The sequence below is a fragment of the Oxyura jamaicensis genome, chromosome 4, assembly GCF_011077185.1.
Source record: "Oxyura jamaicensis isolate SHBP4307 breed ruddy duck chromosome 4, BPBGC_Ojam_1.0, whole genome shotgun sequence".
Taxonomy (NCBI): domain Eukaryota; kingdom Metazoa; phylum Chordata; class Aves; order Anseriformes; family Anatidae; genus Oxyura; species Oxyura jamaicensis.
The window spans coordinates 88,622,148-88,642,662 of NC_048896.1; the positions used below are offsets into that span (position 1 = coordinate 88,622,148).

The 20,515-nt window shown below is 39.7% G+C and overlaps 1 protein-coding gene across 2 annotated transcripts in view; it reads right to left on the reverse strand.

Moving 5' to 3' along the window:
* Positions 1-1,060: 1,060 nt before the first annotated feature.
* The window catches only part of TACC3 (transforming acidic coiled-coil containing protein 3), a 20,020-nt gene continuing 565 nt past the window's right edge, over positions 1,061-20,515 (reverse strand). Inside the window, exons 2-16 of one of the 2 annotated variants that reach the window (XM_035325519.1) lie at positions 16,990-17,170; positions 16,699-16,844; positions 13,289-14,332; positions 12,018-12,114; positions 11,378-11,570; positions 10,291-10,343; positions 9,327-9,460; positions 9,129-9,240; positions 8,279-8,431; positions 4,949-5,025; positions 4,827-4,870; positions 3,754-3,914; positions 2,847-2,953; positions 2,515-2,635; positions 1,061-1,234 (exon numbers count right to left, since the gene is read on the reverse strand). In XM_035325519.1, the coding sequence (XP_035181410.1) occupies positions 1,166-1,234; positions 2,515-2,635; positions 2,847-2,953; positions 3,754-3,914; positions 4,827-4,870; positions 4,949-5,025; positions 8,279-8,431; positions 9,129-9,240; positions 9,327-9,460; positions 10,291-10,343; positions 11,378-11,570; positions 12,018-12,114; positions 13,289-14,332; positions 16,699-16,844; positions 16,990-17,169 (2,691 nt within the window). In that variant the 5' untranslated portion in view covers position 17,170 and the 3' untranslated portion in view covers positions 1,061-1,165. Of the gene's footprint in view, positions 1,235-2,514; positions 2,636-2,846; positions 2,954-3,753; positions 3,915-4,826; positions 4,871-4,948; positions 5,026-8,278; positions 8,432-9,128; positions 9,241-9,326; positions 9,461-10,290; positions 10,344-11,377; positions 11,571-12,017; positions 12,115-13,288; positions 14,333-15,002; positions 15,272-16,698; positions 16,845-16,989; positions 17,171-20,515 lie in introns of those variants that run through there. The other variant, XM_035325520.1, reaches the window with a different exon arrangement.

A 20,515-nucleotide genomic window follows, 5' to 3' on the forward strand; every position in this document is an offset into this window, starting at 1 on the left:
ATAAGGGAAGGGCTCCGCTCCAAGTACAGCTATGAGCACACTCAGCAGCAATAGCCCTTCTGAGAGAAAAATGCAGTTACTAGTTAGGCAAGTGAGTGAATGACCTCCTGGTAATATTAAACAAAAAGCTGCAGCTTACACAATGAGACAATCCTGTAAAAGGTCTGTTAGGTAATAACTTATCTGACATATCTACTACTGCCCTAATTAAAGCTCATTTCATTATGACCTGTGACCTGCAGCCTACTCCATTCCTCAAAGCCTTTCCATAAGAGAAGGATGGCATAGAGCTCTGGATGGCTGACTGGAAAGTCAATAGCATCAGACTAATGACTTGAAAAATATTATGGCAGTAGAGTAGCAAGCAAGTCTGTCCTGTTTTCCAGGCCTTTGGCTGCTTAGCTCATCTGAAAACAAATCACTTCAGCTCAGGCTTATACTTTTATTTTAATAAAGAAAAGCTGAAGTTCTGACATTTTTTTACATCACTAAGTGCAAATCATTATCACACACCTTCCCCCTCCTCCCCACAAGTCCTGTTTGGAAACAAAAAAAGTACAAAACATTCCTATACAATATTCTGCTCAGTATTCACTTTCAAGATCAGTAACTGGCCTGATAGAGAGCAAACACTGATCAAGTCTTCTTACGGTTCACAGCTATCTCTGGTAAGAGGGAACATAAGTCACCATTGATAGGACATGACACCTAACCTGCTTAAAACTCTAGTTCGTTCTTTATAGCATTTGCAACAGGTCAAGTTCTGTTAAAATCCTCCAACTTTGTAAAGTTTTGGCTGAAATGACATAACAGGAAGTACAAAATAGAGACATGGCCTACATCAACTTTCATCAGCAAAGCCCGGTCATCGTCACAGGATACAGGTGCTCTCACACGGGAAGAGACTGAGTGTAAGATGACTAAGTTTTTCCTTCGAGTGATATGTGAAAATATCATGCAATGTATTGATATGTACCAGAAGGGGCAACTGAACTTCAGTATTTATAAACATGTCAGTAAATTGACATTTCCTACAAGAGATAATAATATACAAGAGGAGTGCAAATCAGAAGTTTTATTTTTTCCCCCCACATACATAAAAGAGTGAATGAACACATGGGACAGGAAGTCAGAGAAACTAGAAATATTTACAAAGACAGTTAAGCTATCCAATTTTTTCCATCTTCAAAATCAAGTCATCACAGATTTTTGTTAGTTCATCATTTTCTTTACTCTGTTAAAGAAAAAAAAGAAGAGTTACAGGTACATGTAAGCTATGCTACAGCCAACTAGCAAGCTGAGTCACAATAAGTCACATTTCCCAACACAGAATAAAAAGACAATTTATATGCTAGTGACTTACACAAATTTAGTCAAAAGGGACAGTCTACACTGTGTAGGTCTCATGGTACCATTAAGAGCCCCAGGAAGTGAAGCAGAATTAACTATAGTGTCTCTACTTCGACAGATTTCCATAGATCAATTTGTTTCTAAAATTTTGGGGAAAGTTAGATTTCTCAGACTTGAGGTCATTTTGTTAGGTATACTGAAATTCATGATAGCAATAGATTGGATTTTAATCTACACAAGACAGACAACTCCGTGGGATGATGCTTTGGTACTTTTACTGACATGCAGCAGTAGTTTCCAGCTTGTGTTAACTGCTTGAGTGGTTAAACCATTTTAATAAGAGTTCCTAACATAAAACACAAGAAAAATAAAATCTTAACAGGAAAAAAATAGTTCTGTGCTAAATGGCTCATCTCATCTTTCTAGTTACAGGCCTACTGTTTCCTCATTTATTCAAACTGTAGCCATAGCCGTGACGACAAATACGGGGTATTTTTTCTTAACAGCAGGAATGCATCAGCATTACCTGTTTTTGAGTCTTCAGTGTTGGTAGAAGTACAACCATGATGCAGTAGAACTAAGAGCATGCACTTCCACAATTTAAGTTTTAACCCTCAGAAATATTTCTATTTGTTCTAACAAAGGAGACTGATGTGGCTTTACAAAGCATTTCAAGACTTCGTCCATGAAGTATGTTTGACCGCAGTGTTTCATAAAGATTAAGGGCCTGAACAATATTGAAAGAGTTCAGCCAATACAAAACAGCTTGACTAGTGCTAATGGCTTACAAATCATGTGTCTACAAACAAGCTGAATCAGGCAGTTATTCAAGATCATTTCCAGATTCTGCTCTTGGATGTGTTTAGGTTTCAGAACACTAACTCCTTCAGTAGTTTAGAGAGCATCCTGAGACAGCAGCCTCAATTGGCCATCTATGACCCACCTACGGGAACAAGCCCTTTTGCTCCAAAACAATCTGTACATACAGATAAGACATGTCAATTATGTCAAGATTCAATTTCAGTACTTATTTCCCAGCACCTACTTAAACAGCAGTCACCAAAAACAGCACAGTTATTAGGACTATTTCTAGTAGTGGTGCAAGGTATTTCTTCAGCTTGTCTAAGGCAATAGCTTAAAGAGACTCACGGTATTTTGACTAACCTTTTGTTCAAGGCTCCTCTCTAAAGACTGGATCCTCATTTGTTCTTTGCGGAGACTGGCTTGGAGTGCTGCAGTCTCCGATTTAGCTTTGCTTCGTACCTGGGCAATTTCCTCATTTGCTCTGGAATTGAAACAAAATGGGTGTTTATATCACCTTTAAACAGCATGGCAGAACTGTTCATAGAATCACACTAGATTCTCATTCTTTGAGGATCAACCCCCCAAGTCAATACTTTAAGCCAAGCTTTGGCATAAACAAACCCCATTTTACAGCCACTAGGGAAAATTGTGTATTTCACTCCTAATACTTGGCTTCTTGGCATGGTACTTACTGATGCAGCTTTTCTTCAGCATGTGCCTTTAGTGCCTGATATCTCTGTTCCTCTCTCTTAATTCTAGCCAGGTATTCTTCAGCACATTTTTTCAAAGCCTCTTCATTCTGTCCCAGGAAGAAGTTTAGTTGGCTTTTTATGCACTAGTGCAAAAGTCCTTGCACTAGTACAAGTCAGCTACTTAACTACACCAAAGTGACAGTATTTACCCATCAGAGTAATAGGAACAATTGCTAAGCTTTGAAACAAGTGCCAAGTCTCCCTACTAATTCCAGCTCTTGAGTTTAGCAACTCACTGTCTCCAGGTGATGCTTTAACTCTGTGCTAAGGAAAGGGCTTTGGAAAGCAGGGTGGAGAGATGGAAAGAATGCAAGATGAAGGAAGTCTTGCATAGGTTTCTGCTGAATAAGTCTAAGCATTTTATATAAGAAACCATAGTTTATGATCATCATTAGCTTCATTCTTCCAGTCTCTGAATGTTTAACTACCAGTTTAAGCTAAAGAACATTCAGTAAAGTATATCATTTTGACTTGTAATAGAAAATCCTCTTCAGCACTCATTCAATGCTACATAGGGGAAAACAATCTGACCTTATACAACAAGTTGCTGCAATAGATTTGTTCCCTATAATTAACAGAAAAACTAATACACAAATAATAAGAAACTGCTCATTTTTGTTTGAAAATACTTTGGCTTCTAACAGAAAGATCATTATCACACTTTAAGCCAGCCACTAAATATAATAGATGATTTTTTAATCTTTAAAGCAGACAACTTGTTTTACAGGGTGTGCCTCTACTAGCTAATTAATGGCTGCTCTAGAAATTCATAACTTATGATCTTCTCTAAGAGGAAAGGAAGTCTTATTTATCTTGGAAGATTATTATTTGCATTATAGCATCTTACTTTACGGTAACCCTCCAGCACTTCTTTCTGTTTTTCAAATCGCTTAAAGAGTTCAGAAAAAGATTTCTCCATAGAATTCAGATCTGAAATAACTTGTTGCTTCTCTTCCACCATCCTTTGGATTTCTTTCTTTGAAAGTTCCTTTTGCTTCTGAGCATCCTCTAAAGGAATTGGAGGTAACAGGGTTATACTCATGATAGTTATTGAACTTTATTGAATTAGTATAAAGCTAGATCCATAGTATGGACAAATAACCCCCCAGATAACACTGTGAAAAGAGATTTTGTAATGTCTCCTCCAAAAAGGATGGTGTATCTTTGCTTTTAGGATAGTAGTAATATTCTATTAGTTTGCTACATACTCTTTTGCACTAACCAAGGCCATTAAAGATTGTGATTATCACAATAGTTGAATAACTAGAGAAGACAGAGATAAGACAAACTGGCCTGGAAAACCCTTTCAGGACAACTTTTTGCTAGCACACCTGAGCTACATTTCCCAAAGGCTTACTTTAAAAAAAGCACATAAAAAAACTAGCATACTATTCAGTCTCCTTAAAGAACTACATTTAAGCAAGGCACAGATTTGGCTAATTCACTTGTCAGCTAGGACAATGTACCTATGTAACAAGAACTTCACATAATGCGCTTCGAAGTTAGGAAGACAAACTTGATGGAAGCAAAGGCCAGATCAGTCCAGCAAGATCTCCTACTGGTCCCATCGCTTAATTAAGGCCAGATAAACCGTTAAACAAGCTGCAGACATCTGGATCTGCCAGTTTTAATAAACTGGTAGTTCACAGTCCACTGGAGTGTCAGAGGATGTTAGATGTGTTCACGCTTGCCTCCCAACATCATCATCATCATCTACTGAATCAATATACAGCCATGTCTGTATGAATATTCATCGACTGTTACCCTCTAAGTAACTTGTCTGAAACCTTATTCACCCTGAAAGCACTTGAAACATTAATACTGTTTCACTTCTGATGTCATTAAGTTCAGTTGGCAACCTTAGGCTAAGCACAGCCCCCAAAATAATAATTTACATTAACATGTAAATTCAGAACTTACCCATCATTTGGGTTATTGTACCCTCAAACTCAGCAACTATTTTTCTAAAAAAGGAAAACAAAAGTTAGACCATAAGATAGAAAAATAGCTGGAGTAAATAAACAGGCATAAGGAATGCTTACCCCATTTCCTTGTATTCCATATGAAGCTTGTCATACTTCTTTTTCCATTCGAGTGTCTCCAACTGTTTCTCTTGAACCTTTGAGGGAAAAGTAAACCTGTCTCTTTCATGTGAAGAGATACAACATTTGATACTAGGAAAAGTCCAAAGGATAGCTTAGTTACACTTAATTTTCCCCATATCAAATTCTAAGTTCTGCTTAACAGGTTCAAAGTGTTTTTTTGTTTGTTTGTTTTTACAAATTTGAGTAAAGTAAGATGGTACCTGAAAACAAGAACTCATACCGCACGATTCCCAGTGTTACCAAACTCTCTCAGCTGGCAAGATCAGAACCAGCTCAGTCCACCACTTGCCTGCTCTTATTCATCCTACACATAGGTCATTGCTCATTGGCCAGTAATGCTCTGTCAAGGAGTAACACTCTCAAGTGATATATATTCCCTTTTTATTTAAAAATCATAAGTCAGTCACACATCTACTGATCATAACACAGGAAAGACAGTAAATACTGAAAGGCTATGCTGGTCAAGATTAAATTGCTGTTTGGAGTCATCTTTATTCAATACTCAAGTCCCTCCCTAATATGTTTCCAAATTTAAGACACCTCAGTCATCTTAAAAATAAGTGTACCTATTTCACATCAGTTTAATTAAGGCAGAGCTCACAGTAACAGCAAAGAGTGCTTTTACTGCTTAACACTAAACGCTTTGTGCAAACTCCAGGAATTCAGTTTTGTTCCGGATTTTCTATTAATAGCTATAATGTTGATAGTTGACTGTGCAGTGTGGGAGGCCTTAAACAACTGACAAGGCCCAAAACAGCCTTAAAATTTGAACAGGAGAATACAATTACTGCTGGCTTCCTCTTAAAGTTGCATGGTACACTGCAGTATACTGGTTTGGGGGCAGTTTTAAGAGTAAATGCATTTTAAGTGTACTATTTCAGACAGCAGGAAGTGAGCCACAAGCGAAAAAGAATATAAAATAAGCAGAATCTGACAGTTTCAATTCAGGAGGTATGCTTGCAGAAGGCATCAACAATAGTTAATCTAGAAACAAGTGTTAAAACAGCAAAAGCGCATTAAGATAGAAGCTTTCATTAGCAAACTCAGCTGAAATGGTTCAGCAGACAAAAAAACATGCTTTCATGAAATTACGTATTTTCTCAGAAGGAAGATATATTTTCCCTCTTTCTCCTCTCATCAGCTTGAGTTGTTTCAAAAAATAACATCTTAAATTCAATCCATCTTGCTTTCAGATTAATACAGTAAACCCAAGCACTTATATCCATTTTTAAGTGCCCCAACAGCTGGCGTAACACAGTCATACCTGCCTTGCTGCAACTATTTTTACATGTTTAATGGTGCTCTAATCTCTCACTTCAAAGAACTATGTTCAAAATATTACAAGCTTTACTCCCTGTTCTTATCTAACTTCATTTTAGATCAGTGCACTAAGAGTTGACCCCGGCCAGAGCCACACATTTCCCCTTTCATGTACTAGACAACATACTGGTAAGAAGTTACTCCCAGAAGAGGTAGTATTTTTATACTCTAAGGAGAAAAAAAACTGTAAAGCAGCAAGAGGCTACATGTCACCTTTACTAATGCCATTTACTGTTCTTAACATCACTGGCTGTGATATTGTTTACTGGAAATTTAGAATGTGGTTTTCTTCTGAGGTTAATTTTGAAGTGAAAACTAGCTTTATGGTAACTGATGTTTGAGTCCTGCTCTCACAATACTCAGTATTAGTAAGCTCACATAATCCAAAAACTATAATGAATAGCATCCTTATTTTTAAAGTGAAAGAATACACAATTATTTTGGCATCAGGGAGAAGGTGGGATTTCAAAGGCAATTTCTGTAGTGATCTAGTTACAGACGATTACGAGGGAAGTACCCCAGGCATCAATGCTTAGTCCAGTCCTGTCTACCATTTTCATTAACAACCTGGATGATGGGGAGAGAGTGCGCCCTCAGTGAATTCACAGATGACACAAAAGGGAGTGACCAATTCACCTGAGGGTCATGCTGTCATCTAGAGGGACCTCAACAGGCTAGAGACACACAAAGCCCTGCGCCTCAGGATGAACAACTAGCACCAGTACATGCTGGGAGGCACCCAACTGGAAAGCAGATTTGCAGAAAAGGATCAAGGAATCCTGGTGGACACCAATTTGAACACAAACCAGCAATGTGCCCTTGCTCTTAAGAAGGCTAACTGTTCTTGGATGCATCAGGCAAAGTATCCGCAGCAGCAGGGCAAGAGAGGCCATCCTTCCTCTTGTAATCCTTCCCCTCTACTCAGCACTTGTGAGGCTGCACCTGGAGTACTAGATCTAGCTCTGGGTCCTCAGTACTGGAAAGAGTCCAACAGAGGCCCACTAAGATGGTGAAAGGTCTGGAGCACCTATCCTATGAGAAGAGTTAAGACTATTCAGCCTGGAAAAAGAAGCAGCTCAGGGGGATTTCATCCATGTATGTAAATACCTGAAGGTGCAAAGAAGACTGAGACAGGCTCTTTTCAGCAGTGCCCAGTGACAGGACAAGAGGCAACAGGCAAGAACTGGAACATAGAAGGTTCCCCCGATCATCAGGAAACAATTCTTCACTGTGCAGGTGACAGAGCACTGGCACAGGTTGCCTAGAGAGGTTGTGGAGTTCCCCTCCTTGGAGTTTCAAAAGCCACCTGGACGTGGTCCTGGGCAGCCTGCTCTGGGTCACCCTGCCTGAGCAGGGGTTGGACCACACAGTCTCCAGAGGGTCCTTCCAACCTCAGCCATTCTGAGTCTATGTTTAAAATCCCACTGACTCTTCCCGCCCCTCCCAACTAATGTTAGTCCAGAGCGAGCTCCAGACCTCCCCACCACTTATTTTGTTAGCTGGACATACTGACATGCCTCCCTGTTCCACAAAAAAAGTTATCACCGCACTGAATTGACATTACAGATTTATCTTGTTTTACTTAAATAGTTATATAAAAAGCAGCCCCTCCTTCCCACCGGTAAGAACAGATATTTCCTGGGTAGTTTAATAACAAATATTTTGATAACTGGTATCAAGCCCCTAATCATTCTATCTGATAATGAATGCTTTTTAATATGGATCAGTTCTAAGGTAGAACCCAATTAAAAGTGAAGTTTGCCGTATTTCCTTAGATATCAGCTCTTCAGTGTTCTATACCTAGTGTTCCTATCAAGCAAACAACAAGGTTTTGCAGATGAGATGTTATGTCAAGTATGACTGATAGAATTGCCAAGCATAGAACTCTACAACACAATCTAAACAAAAGGGATTTTCAAGGCTATGCAAAGTCAAATGTCACCATACCTCTCTTTTAACCAGTTCAACAGCTGCATCCATATCTTTTTGGCTATATTTTAGTACATCTATAATAGCATCCACCGCAGCATCTCTGGAAGCAGCAAAAGGGAGCGGAGAAACATCACCAGTGAGGGGGTCTGGAATTAAGGAACCTGTGTCCTGTTAGGAGACAAAAGTTAAGTGATTCTGACTTTTAATGCAATCATTAGCTGTTTGTTCAATGTAAATGAATATATTCCAATAAGAAGCCCCCACAAAATACCTCCATAACTTCATTACCATAGCTTTCTTATCTGGTATTTTGTAAAGCTACATAGTTCTACGATGTTTAACAGAGTGCTATTCAACCAGTTATCTGCTGTGTTTTTGGTAGTTATGACACCACACTATTCCCTATGAGTAAATAAAACACCTTTTCAGGATGAGCTAGTGTGCAGATCTGTTCATACAAGGGTGTTCATTGCTCTGAAGCTTACACTGTATGGCAACAAGTTTAATCAAAAGTGCTTTTCATCTCAGCAGTGCAATTAAAATACAAGTTTGTCTTATTTTTGTGGCTTCAGCTGTATGAAAAAAATTGCTTTATTAAAGAATTTTTTAAAAACAACTCAAATTCTCCTAGACCACATGCAACGTCAGTTTCCAAAAAAAAGATTTTTAAGACAAGAAAATTAAGTCCATCCAAAAGTTCAGCTTTGATATGAGTAGTTATCCAACCTTTTTAGGACAAAAATTTAAATAAACCATAAGTATTCTGCAATCCTCAGAATCTGTGTAAGTCTTAACTCCAGATTCTGGCTAACCCCTTCCCCAAAATAACAACATGAAACCTAGTATCACCCCCAGACATCCTTACAGAAGTTGTAAATGTTCCTAGAAGATCTAGCCCTTTTGGTTTTTCTTCATTTTGAAGACTCGCTGCAGGCTTTTCAGCTTCCTCAAGCAGTTTGCTTAGATCAGAAACAGGGCTAAAAACAAACACACAACATAATATTCAAGTGCTGCCTTTCCTTGTAACACCACATATTACAGTCTAGATTAAATCAATACCTACCCACACTGTGGTGGAGCAGTCATGATACTTGTACTTGTCTCAATAGTGCCAAAAACTGGTTTTCTTGGACTGTCTCTCAACAGAGGGTCAAACTTCAAATACAGTGATTGTTTCCTCAAAGCAGACTCTTTGAACTGAGGGGAAAAGGCATAAAATGGCAGATTTACTGCTTCATAGAATAACACACACGCAAACCCCCACACAAATAACCCTCTGGAGAGAGGGTGAGCCTATTCTTCTGTGGCCGGAGTATTGTTCTCAGGAGAAAAATACATAATCTTGTGGGCAAAGAGTTCTTAAGTCCTTATGTAACATCAAGTGAACAGTCTTCTGCTCACAGATAGAACCCAAAGGACAAACTTTTACTAACTACTCAAAACCAGCAAAGACGCTGAAAGATGGTACTGTAAACTGAATGAGCAGTCTCTTGTTTTTGCTCACATCACAATAAGGACAAACACAGTTTGTCTAAATAATAAATTTAACTTCAGTATATTCACTCGCCACTCCCACTCTAGCCCAAAGTGGGAGAAAAAAACAACTGAGCTGAATTGACTGAAATACGACATAGCCAATTTAGAGTTATATTTCCTGAAGCTGCCCATGAAACGGAAGGGTGGAAAAAAAAAAATCTTTTCAAAACAATGATCCTGCACTTTCAAAGCATGCTGTTCTTGCCATTTTGGCAGATAGGAAATGTCATCCATCCGAACTTCACTGTAAGGAAACTTACTCACTGGAAACTCCGCAAGCTGGAAGCATAGGACCTCTGATCCTCTCCCAGATTGCTTATAACCATATTCCCCCCTCCCCATCATGCCTTATAGACACATTGATATAAAATAAACCTCTATTTCTGTAAGCAAGTTCAAAGCCAAGTTACTTCACTAAAACATTTAAGGCTTGATGGCCGCCTTTTCACCCAGCCAGGGAAAGAAGCAAAGCATTTCAATACAATACTTACTGATGAAGTTCCAAACTGCTCCAGATAGTCTATTTCATTGCCCATTCCTAGAACTGGAAAAGAAGTGATATAACAATATTGCATCTTTATTGTTATCTCACATTGAAGCATCTACAGCTATGCTGGTGTATACAGCAAATAAGTTTGTGCTCCCATCTCATGAGCTCATTTTCCACCTGCTAAGAAATACTGTACTTTCATCTCAAAAAGAAAAAAGAAAAATCAGGCAAAGATTTTTAAGATAAATGAATTTATTACCACTATTTTTCCCCAGATATCTGTAAGAATATGTAAAAATTACAGTTGACAAACTTCTGTCGTTCCCTGGTTAAAGTGATAAGTACACCTAGATATTCTACTCTTCTATAGTGTCCCATAAAAGAGTACAACTGCAAATCACCTTTAAAATTAGTATACAGCTCAAAGCTCAGCAATGAAGACAAGCCATTTCTCAATACACCAATTCCACTGAAGTATTAAGCTGCAGACTGCACTGAAGTCATTTGCTCATCCTTCCACACAATGATCCCACAAAGAATAACCTTTCCAGGTGTTTAACACCAGCTATGTGGTAAGCGTTTGAGACGTGCATGTAAGTACAGGAAGACCATCCACACACCAAGAAGCAGTGAGTATTCAAGCAGTGCTGAGGGCTTGCAGTAACCCTCAAGACACACAATTAGAGGTAGTTGCACAGCTCTAGTGTTCTCCATTTAGAGATCCCTTAATACCAGACGTGATTTTAAAGGCAGAGGTTTTCTTCTTAAAAAGAAAAAAAGCTGCCGTTGAAGCCCAGAGCAGATTATTTCTACACAAGCTCAATTTTCATCTTCACAGGCAGCTGATTGCTGAAAGCCAGCTATTTGAATTTAGCTTAATCCATTAATACAGAAAAAGTTAGAAGTAAGCACAGGTACATTTCCCACCCTGCTAGTTATTGTGTTGGGCTTTCTTTCCCCCAACAATCCTTCCAGAGGAGCAAGACAGAAGATAAAAGCTAAAATCAGTACTAAAACTGAAGAGAAATACGTGCACATAAGTTACTGTAACAATATCTTTCTGTTTTACTCTGAAGGAGTATCCTTACCTTCTGCTGACGGTCTGAAGAGCTCTTCAGGTTCAGTGCTTGTTGTTTGCTCATCTGCTGTTATTTCAGTTTTGTGTGAGCTAGGCTTAGTTTCTTCTGCAGACATTGACCTTTTCCCACTGTCAGCAGAAACTAAATTATCTTGAGATGGGGCATTAGCTGGAGACACTTTAGATGGGCTTATTTGCTTCTCCTGAAGAAAGAAAACAATTATTTTTATTGTTTAAAATAACAATTTAAATGCAATATGAAAATCACAATAATAATCAAATTGGTCTGTCACAAATTAGCTGTGCAACCAGGATAATAAGCTGCAGTAATTCACAGACAGAGAAATTAAGCAGTACCCCAACACTAAGTACAGGAGTCACTTTTTAAGAATCCACACCCTTGTGTTTGTCCTTGTATGCAACTGCTGATCAAAAATGATACCATATACCAAGGCACCAATTGCCTGTCTCTGATGTTACCTTCAAAAGACAAGTCTGCACAGTTTACATTCACTCTAGAACTGCTGAAGCTTCATAAAAAACTATTTCTTGGATAAGATATCAAACATGGGTCTGACAAGGTTAAGTTGCAAAGAACTTTGTTTCACAGAACAACTTGGTAAGAGCTGGCTATCTTTTCTATACCTTACCATTGCCAGTGCTTCTGTAAATTCAGCTTCTCCTTGAACTCCTGGCATATCCTGCATTCTTGGCTTGCCTTCTACCACGTTCTGTTTGCCAGTTTCCCTTGGTGGGGACAGCAGGAAAAAAAGTCAAAATCCCAGTCACAGACAGTTCTAAATTTTATTTATCAGATATGCTGAAGAAAATAAGCTTATTTGAGCACTTCTACTGTGAAGTACAGGATGCTTCAAGGAAGATGAGAATGTAAATTCTCCATCTTGCCTGGTCACAACTTAAATAAAGCTCTACCTCCATCAGAAGCTGTTCTATGTGGGAAGCAGGAAAATCACAGCAGTATCACCTAACACCCTTCTCATTTCCATTTGAGCAGCCCAACATTTTTATTTTCATTTTTAAACTAAAGATAGGCTTTTGTTTAATTAAGAGCAGAACTACAAGTAGGCTGCTACTCTTCCTACCAAAATAATGCTGTGATTCTTGGTGTAAGCCACAGAACTTCATTAAAGAGGTCCAATGCTTCAGTTAATGCTGACAGCATAACTTTACACATTGGTAAATAGTAGCTGATTACAGTACACTGGGAGCAAGAGAACAAACATTTCTGTCAAATCAGCATCTCCTGGCAGCCTACTTCAGGTGAGTTCCTGGCTGCCTATTGTAATGCTGACATTTTAATAGTTACACTTCCTAGGAAAGGCAACACGACATCTCCCATTCTCAAGTAGGAGAAGCTTGCTTCATCTGGTGGCAAAAAAAAAATAGAACTTCTATTACAAGCATTTTTATGGGAGATAGCATTCAGATACCAGGAAAATGCAAGGAAGAAACAGCACCTCAGAGTTCAGCCAAGACACTAAGTATAGAACAGAACTGCCTAGTTCTTCCGCATAGTACCTGATGTAGAACACTGCCTACACCTACCTGTTTACTGAAAGATAACAGTAGTTACCTGATGCTTCACACTTTACTTTAATCTTGGAGTAGGCAAAGAGCTACTTGAACAAGGCATTAATGCTCTTCCCATATAAGTCTACCCCCATTCCCTTCCTCCAAATTTAAGGATACCTTTTGCCCAGAGCTAGCCATGATTTTTCCAATGAAATCTTAGCTGCTGCAACAAGTTGCGTTAAAGGTTACCATGTGCAATATAAGCAAGTCAACCTTGGAGGAAGAAAGTCCAGGAGGTATAGGAGTCTAATAATAGATAGATACAAACTAACTACTTTTTCCTCACGTGAGTTCAAGGCACTTCTTTCAGTTACACAAATTTACTTACGGACTTCTGGGTTCTTTTTTCTCACGAATGTCACCAGTAATTGGTCTGTTATCCTGCTCCACTGGAAGAGACTCCTCGCTTGGTGAGGTGTGATCCTGCTCCTCTTTCAGGTGAGCTTCCTGAGAGCTAGGTTCAGAGCACTTGGGTGAGGTGGAAATTTTACTGCCTCCACCAAAGGGATTAAAGTTTGGATCATCAAGTTTGTCCCAGTCAAACTTATAAGATGCTTTTGGAACAGGAATTTCATCTTCCACATTACTTTTATTTTGCACTTCAGTATTCTCTGGTTTTGTTCTGGTAGCAGGAATTTTTTTGGAAGGTGGTTTAATTCCAGGTCTTTTACCTAGTTTCTTCGGAGGTGGTTTTCTAGCACTGGTATTATCAAAGTCAAATTCCAGTTTTACTGGTCCAGCTTTGGGGACACCAGGTTTTTCTGAAGGTTCTCTTTTGGAGACAGCAGGCTCTTCCAGAAGCTTCAACTCTTCTGCAGAAGCTTTTTCTGCTACTGAAACATTCTGAAGCTTTGATTCCCCAGTTTTAGAAGAATCAGTTACATCAGAGCTACTAGGACCCAGACTGCCAGATTTATCAACTTGGCTTACTTCTGTGGAAGTTGACTCCTGCACAAGGTCACTGACAGCTTGCTTTGGGGACAGCTTGGGTTTGTCAGACTCCAACTCTGTTGAAACAGACTCTTTTCCAGCAAAAAAAGTATTCTCCTCTTCACTTGGGTGCTCAGTACTTGCTATATCTGAAGAAGCTGTACTATCCAGTGGAAGAGAATAACTACTTTTTTCAGAAGTTTTCCCAGGGCTGCTAGATACTCTTACAGGAGACTTTTGCAGATTTCTAGGAGAATTCTGCAGCTGCGTTGAACTCTGGAAGGGATTGATGTCATTTAAGTTATCAAAATCAAGATTGTAGGAACCTCGGCTCTTCACTGGCATCTCATCATCTGGGAAAGGCGCAGCACTGACTTTCTCTGGCATTTGTGTATTTATCTCCGTATTACTTGGTTCAGCTTCAGTCTTTTGAAGACTCGTGCTGCATTAAAAAAAGTCAAATCACACATGATAAAATTACTGGTGTAATAAGAGAGCAAGTGATAGCAAAAGAACACCCTAAAAGCAAAAATTCAGCTGCCGCCTAAACAGTCTGAAATCACAAGCTAGTACACACAAACTACATGAAAATCTTTGAAGGTCCTCAGTATTCTTAAGCTATCGGCTCTACACACAGCTACCTTATGCCAGTCACCTCTGATGACCTGTACTCATTACAACTTACAGACATTTCCATTTCTCTAAGTAGTACGAAATACACGTTGCTTAGGAAGAGTTATTAACAACAAGGAATCTGAGGAAAGGCACAACAAGTTGTACATTTTTGTGTAATTTCATCCATGAGTCATGACCAAGTCACAAGACAAAGACTAAACTAAATTATGATTCAGGTTCTCCCATTCTAGTCAGTGCTCTGTCTGGTCACCAACAGATTCGCCGGGCCCCCCCCCCCCCCCCAAAAAGTATCCACCAGCATATCATCTGCACAGGCCTATATGTCAAAGCAGATGCTGCATTTTAGGCACTCTGAACTCAATACAACACAAGAGCTGAAGAGCAAAACAGTATGCAAGCGAATACTTCCCCAGTAAGTAAAACATAAAACTCTCTAGCAGAAGAAACAAGGTTAAAGAATGAGTTTGTGTACTCACTACAGTTGGGTATTCTACAAGTCATTGCTCTCCACGTTATTTCCCCAGACTTGACTTAACTTCTGAGGCTTTGCCTCAGACTACAGAGAGTTAAGCCATTACTTCCTGAAACAGGATTTCCTCCCATTGTTTTGTCTCTGCTCAGAGTAGCTATTTCTATGTGCCATTCATATCTGCTGTAGAGCAGGACATGATTAAAAGCCTGTCAGTAAAAACACCACTTTGATAAGCCCGAAAGCAAAGGCGGGAGATAGAGTTCAGGAAGTTCTTCTCACCGGGTTGGAGTACCTCTTCCCTGCAATAGTTCAGCCCCAGACTTGTTCAACTGCTCAGGCACCGCCCATTCTCCTTCAGTGCTTAACCTAATAAATGCCAGCACAGAGCAAGGCACCTGCTTGAAAAATGGCTTAATTTGTTCAGAGACTAGTCAAAAGTGACCTCCTTCAGCATGACCCACTCCTTTAGTTTGTTTGCTACAGATTCTTATATTTTAAATGTAGGAGAGATATACACAGCAGAAGTGGTGTTGACACACATTCATGTCCCTAACTAAAGCCAATCAGGTGCTAGCCTTTTTAACTCAACTGAGCCATGTATGTACCAAATCTTCATTTAAGCAATAAGTCTGAGGCATAAACACAATTAAGTTACTTAAAAACTGAGGTGGCTGGCTCAGATGTACTTTTCCAAACTAGCGTGTATATACAAATTAACAGCTGAAGCAAACCTAAATATTTAATGAACATGTTCAATCTTTCCGCCTTCTCCCTGTCCCAAACACAAGAATTGGGATCAAATACTATATATATATACACACAGAATACTATAGGGTAGTTGAAAACAAAAGGATGTACTTCCTCACAGAAGACAAAGTTAAGATCTGAGACTTCTTGTCACTGGGCACTGTAGACACCAGATGTTTGTAGAAGTTTAAGAAGGGGATGAAAATTCAGTAAGAAAAAATATGTACTGAGGCCTGCCTATTTAAAGATTATTTTATCATTATACCATTATGACAATACTTGTAGTAAAGGAGAAGTTGCCAAACCCTAAACAGTAACATTGCATGCCCTGTGTTCTTCTCTAGACAGTTGCCACCAGCCTCCTTAAGACCCAGACTGCTAGACTGTTCTTACTTGGAATTGACATGACATTCCCTGTGTTATTAATATCCTTTAATCTTAACACTCATTGGCTCAAGGTGGCAGTTCAAGCTAACCCTCCAGAAGATGTATCCTAAGGAGAAAGCCTAAAGAGATAAAACAGTACTTAACATAAGAAAGATGAAATTTTAAGGCTTGATTAACTTCAGAATACTCAGTCTCACATGAAAACCTTACCATAGGAAGCAGTTTCACATTCTCTGCCTAAAGTGCTTCTTTTCTCTTACATTATTTATGCTTACTAGGATAAATAAGATAGATTTCTTAGTACATATTATAGTCATCTCTAGGAAATCAGTTACTAGAGGAATTAAAAATCTAGTTCAATATTACAACCACAAGAAGGCTTTCTTAAAAGTAGTAACAGTTATCTTTGAAAGAACTTTGTGTGTCAAAGTCAGAATTAATTTTTGCTGTTTCCATCTTGTCACAAAATACAATATTACAGTTTAAATATACAGGTTTATAAAGGGGGAAATTAGCTTGCAGATGTCCCCGTTGCTAACATTGCTAGCAGCGAATACTCTACTTACTCAATACTGACGGGTGCGGATAAAAGATCATCCTGCAAGGCTTCACTGCAATCATCAAGTATGAAAGTAGACTCAAGTTTGTCCGTCATGGTAGGACTCAAGATTTTTCGAGTTTGAGGATCTCTTAGAGGAGTTTGAAAGGTTACCTTTAAGAAAGGGACAGGGAGAGCAGGGGGAAGGAAAAAAAAGAACATGAACACCAGAACGTTTTCATGCTCCAAACAGCATATACATTCAGTAGTGTAGATCATAGGAGGAAGAAAAACAATCAATATGAAAGCAAAACTTTACCTTCATAGCTTTTGCCACACTTTTTGGTGGCAAGTTTTCTTTCTGGGACAGGCGCAGAATGGAAGGTCTCCCTGTAGGTTCCGGCGGTGCGAAGCAAAAGCCACAGTCTTCCGCTGTTAGATCATCACTGATGTTTTCTCCATTTTCTCCATTTTCTGCATTTAAAATCTGCAGACTCATTCTAGGATATCAACACATACAACATCACTGCATGAATGAGAGGGTGTGGTCAGCCAGATGCACTTTCAGATAACTGAAGTTGGAAGCCTGGCACTGGCTAGCAAAAAAAAAAAAAGCTTCAAAAGCAGCCTCAAAAGCATTCAAAATCCTGACATGAAAAGGTACCTTGAGACTATGAAAGCATCTAAATGCAGCATTTGTCCGGCCCCTCTGCCTTTGCTAGTGGTCGCGGCAGTTAATTGCTAATATTATGCTTTCCAGTTAACATACTACCCTACTAATTAAGCTGCCCATCCTTTAGAAGGAGCTCTATCATTTGCAAGTTTCTTCATTCCCAACCCCTTAAAACCAGCAGTGACGTACAGTCACATCTCTTGTAATAGGGCATCCAGCTAAGCAAAATTACAGCTTTTGCAAGAGGCAGATGACAATCATTCCTCCATTTTATTCACATGGTCTCATTTCTACATTGTATACCAGCAAAAAAAAAAAAAAAACACAAATGTGTTTAGTTAGGGTGTGTTTAGGATCAGAGTCCTGAATAAGATTATTCAGCTTTTTCCAGCACTGTCTGAACACATGCTGCTTTTGTGAAGCACATATACTTAAGAATTCTTTGTTGTATAGACATTACTAATATGTAAATCTGAAAAAAAAAGTAATAAATAGATATTTCTGAAATATTGCTCTTAAGACATGCACAAAGCTTTACTAGACCATACAGGCTTGTCTCATTTTACTAGTATTTCAAATATGAAGGACTTGAAACTAAAGCTTCCATCACATCTAAGATCAAAGATGAAAATAAGTTAGAAACACAAAAAAGAACACTTGAAGTATCCCAGGCAAGCTAACATGTTTTATGACTTGAACTCAGTCTACTTTTAATTCCCATTGGAATCTCCTGTTTTTAAACATTAAAGCAACAATGCTCAGTGATGCTACCAGTAAAATAGAAACAACCAAGAAGAACGAGAGCACAAGATCCACTTTAAGCAAGACCTAGGTATAGCCAGTGTCCATCAAGGGTGACTCTTGAGAAGCACAGTTATCTGCCAGGCCTCTGATCAAGTGACTTCTTTCATAGGAATTAAAAAATTAGAAGGGATCAGACAGGACTTATGCAAGATAACCTGGATCATCAAGCAGAGATGTTGGCTTTCTGCACTGGATAACCATTCCAAATGATCTCAAAAGCTTGATTTGAACAAACAGCTGACCATTAGCTTCTTTTTCCATTCTCCATCATCCTCCAGTCTACAAAATTAGCAGAGGAAGACTCCAAATGACCATTTTAATTTTCATAAAGAGGTAACAAGAACACTCCCACTGAAAGCTTTAAGTCACATTTTCAATCTCATTGCCCTTGTATATTCGAATTTCCATATTTGAGTCTCTGCATACATCTCCCCACTCTTACAATAATCCTTATGGGAAAGTCTGCTTCCTACTCTCCACTGAGCTCAGCTGTTTTGTCTGAGACTGACAACAGCAGGGTTTTAATCAGCAATAGAATGGAAACAACAGATATGGAAGCAATGCAAAGTACGCCTCTATTTGCTATTTCTTCATTCCTTCTTTAGCTTTTATCATACTCATACTTTAATGTATTTTTACATTAACCTGTAGAACTTGAAGCACTTTGGTGCAAGCTAAAATTGGGACAACAAATCAACAAATCTTTAGTTATTTTGTGCAATCAATTCGTTTAGAAACAAAGCCCAAGATGCGATGAAGTTGGCAGCACCTTTGAAACACGCTCCATAAGCATGGGATGCTCACTTGGAGACTTCAGGCTTGTTATTCAGCTACGTGTGCACCAGATTCATATCACTAAACTGGCTAACAAATTGACCCCATATACATGTATGTATATTTATCCAGACTTTTTGCATATTAAATCTAGAAGTCAAATTCTGCATTTATTTAAAATATTTGAGGAAAAAAAAAAGACATCTTTGTTTGAGGTGGTCAATGCATGTAAGTAAGGGGTTGTGAAAGACAGGTTTTTCCCCCTCTATGACCACTCAAAGATCCCAAAATGAAACTGCTTTGTGTTTCTCAAGAATATTTATTTAAGTACAAGCAGCACTCTTCTATTCTGTATTTGAGAACATAAGTCTCGTGACACCAAGTGAATCCAGTTTATAAATTGAGAGCTTCCTAGTAGCTACCTGTTATTTGCTACCTGTCACAGGAGCACAACACCCAATACACCAGTATGGTCTCAAATGCCTGCACTGAACGTGCAAAGCAAAAGCAATTTTTTTTTCTACTTAATTATCCTTTTGAAGCCCTCCAGCAACTAAGATGCAGAGCACTCACCCCAGACAGAGCAATGCAGTAGACCAACATTCCCACCCAGTATTTCAGGCTGATTTTCACACGTTAACTGCAGCTCACACATAACTAAGTGACCCAAGGCACGTACTGCTGTGTTTCCCCCCAGAGCTGAAAGTTATCTTTCCACAGAATGGTTGAGGTTAGAAGGGACCTCCAGAGTGCATTGGTCCACCCCCCTGCTCAAGCTGGATGACACAGTGCATGCTGCACAGGACCACATCCAGGTGAGGGTTCTGAGCATCTCCAAAGAAGGAGACCTCTCCACGACCTCTCTGGGCAGCCCATTCCAGTGCTCCGTCATCCTAACCATAAAGAAGTTCTCCCTCATATGGCAATGAAGCCTCCTGTGGTTCAATTTATACCCATCACCTCCTGTCCTATCACTGGCCACCACTGAGAAGAGCTTGGCCCCATCCTCTTCACATCCCCTCACGTATTTGTAGAGATTGATGAGATCCCCTCTCAGTCTCCTCTTCTCTAGGCTAAACAGGCCCAGCTTGCTTGGTCTTTCCTCAGAGAGTCTTTCCTTGCTAGCACGAACACCTTAGCTCAGCACCAGCGATGACTTTTCCCATTAACAGATTCCTTCACAATCGCAGCCTGCCTCTGACTGCAGAGGCCACCCGACTCCCAAACCGTTTGAGGGAGAAGAACTCGCAGCAGCCCCAGCCCAGAACAGCCGCGGGGTGCAGCAATCAGCCCCCTCAATCCCATACCGGGGACCAAACGGCGGCCTCAGCCCTCAGCAGCCGAGCGAGAAAGGAGTATCTCTGTTGACCGAGGCCCCCCCCCCCCCCAGCCTCACAGAGCCAGTTCTGTACCCTCCTCCCCTCATCTCCACGCCTCCCCCTCCCCAGAAACCCCCCTACATCGCCCCCAAAAAACAAGAACACCCCCAAGCCCATCCTGAGCCCCCCACTGCCCCCTGAGGCCTGTTTCTGGGCCCCAACCCCACAGAACCCCTCACAATACCCCCCCACACACACTCACAACTCCCCCCCCC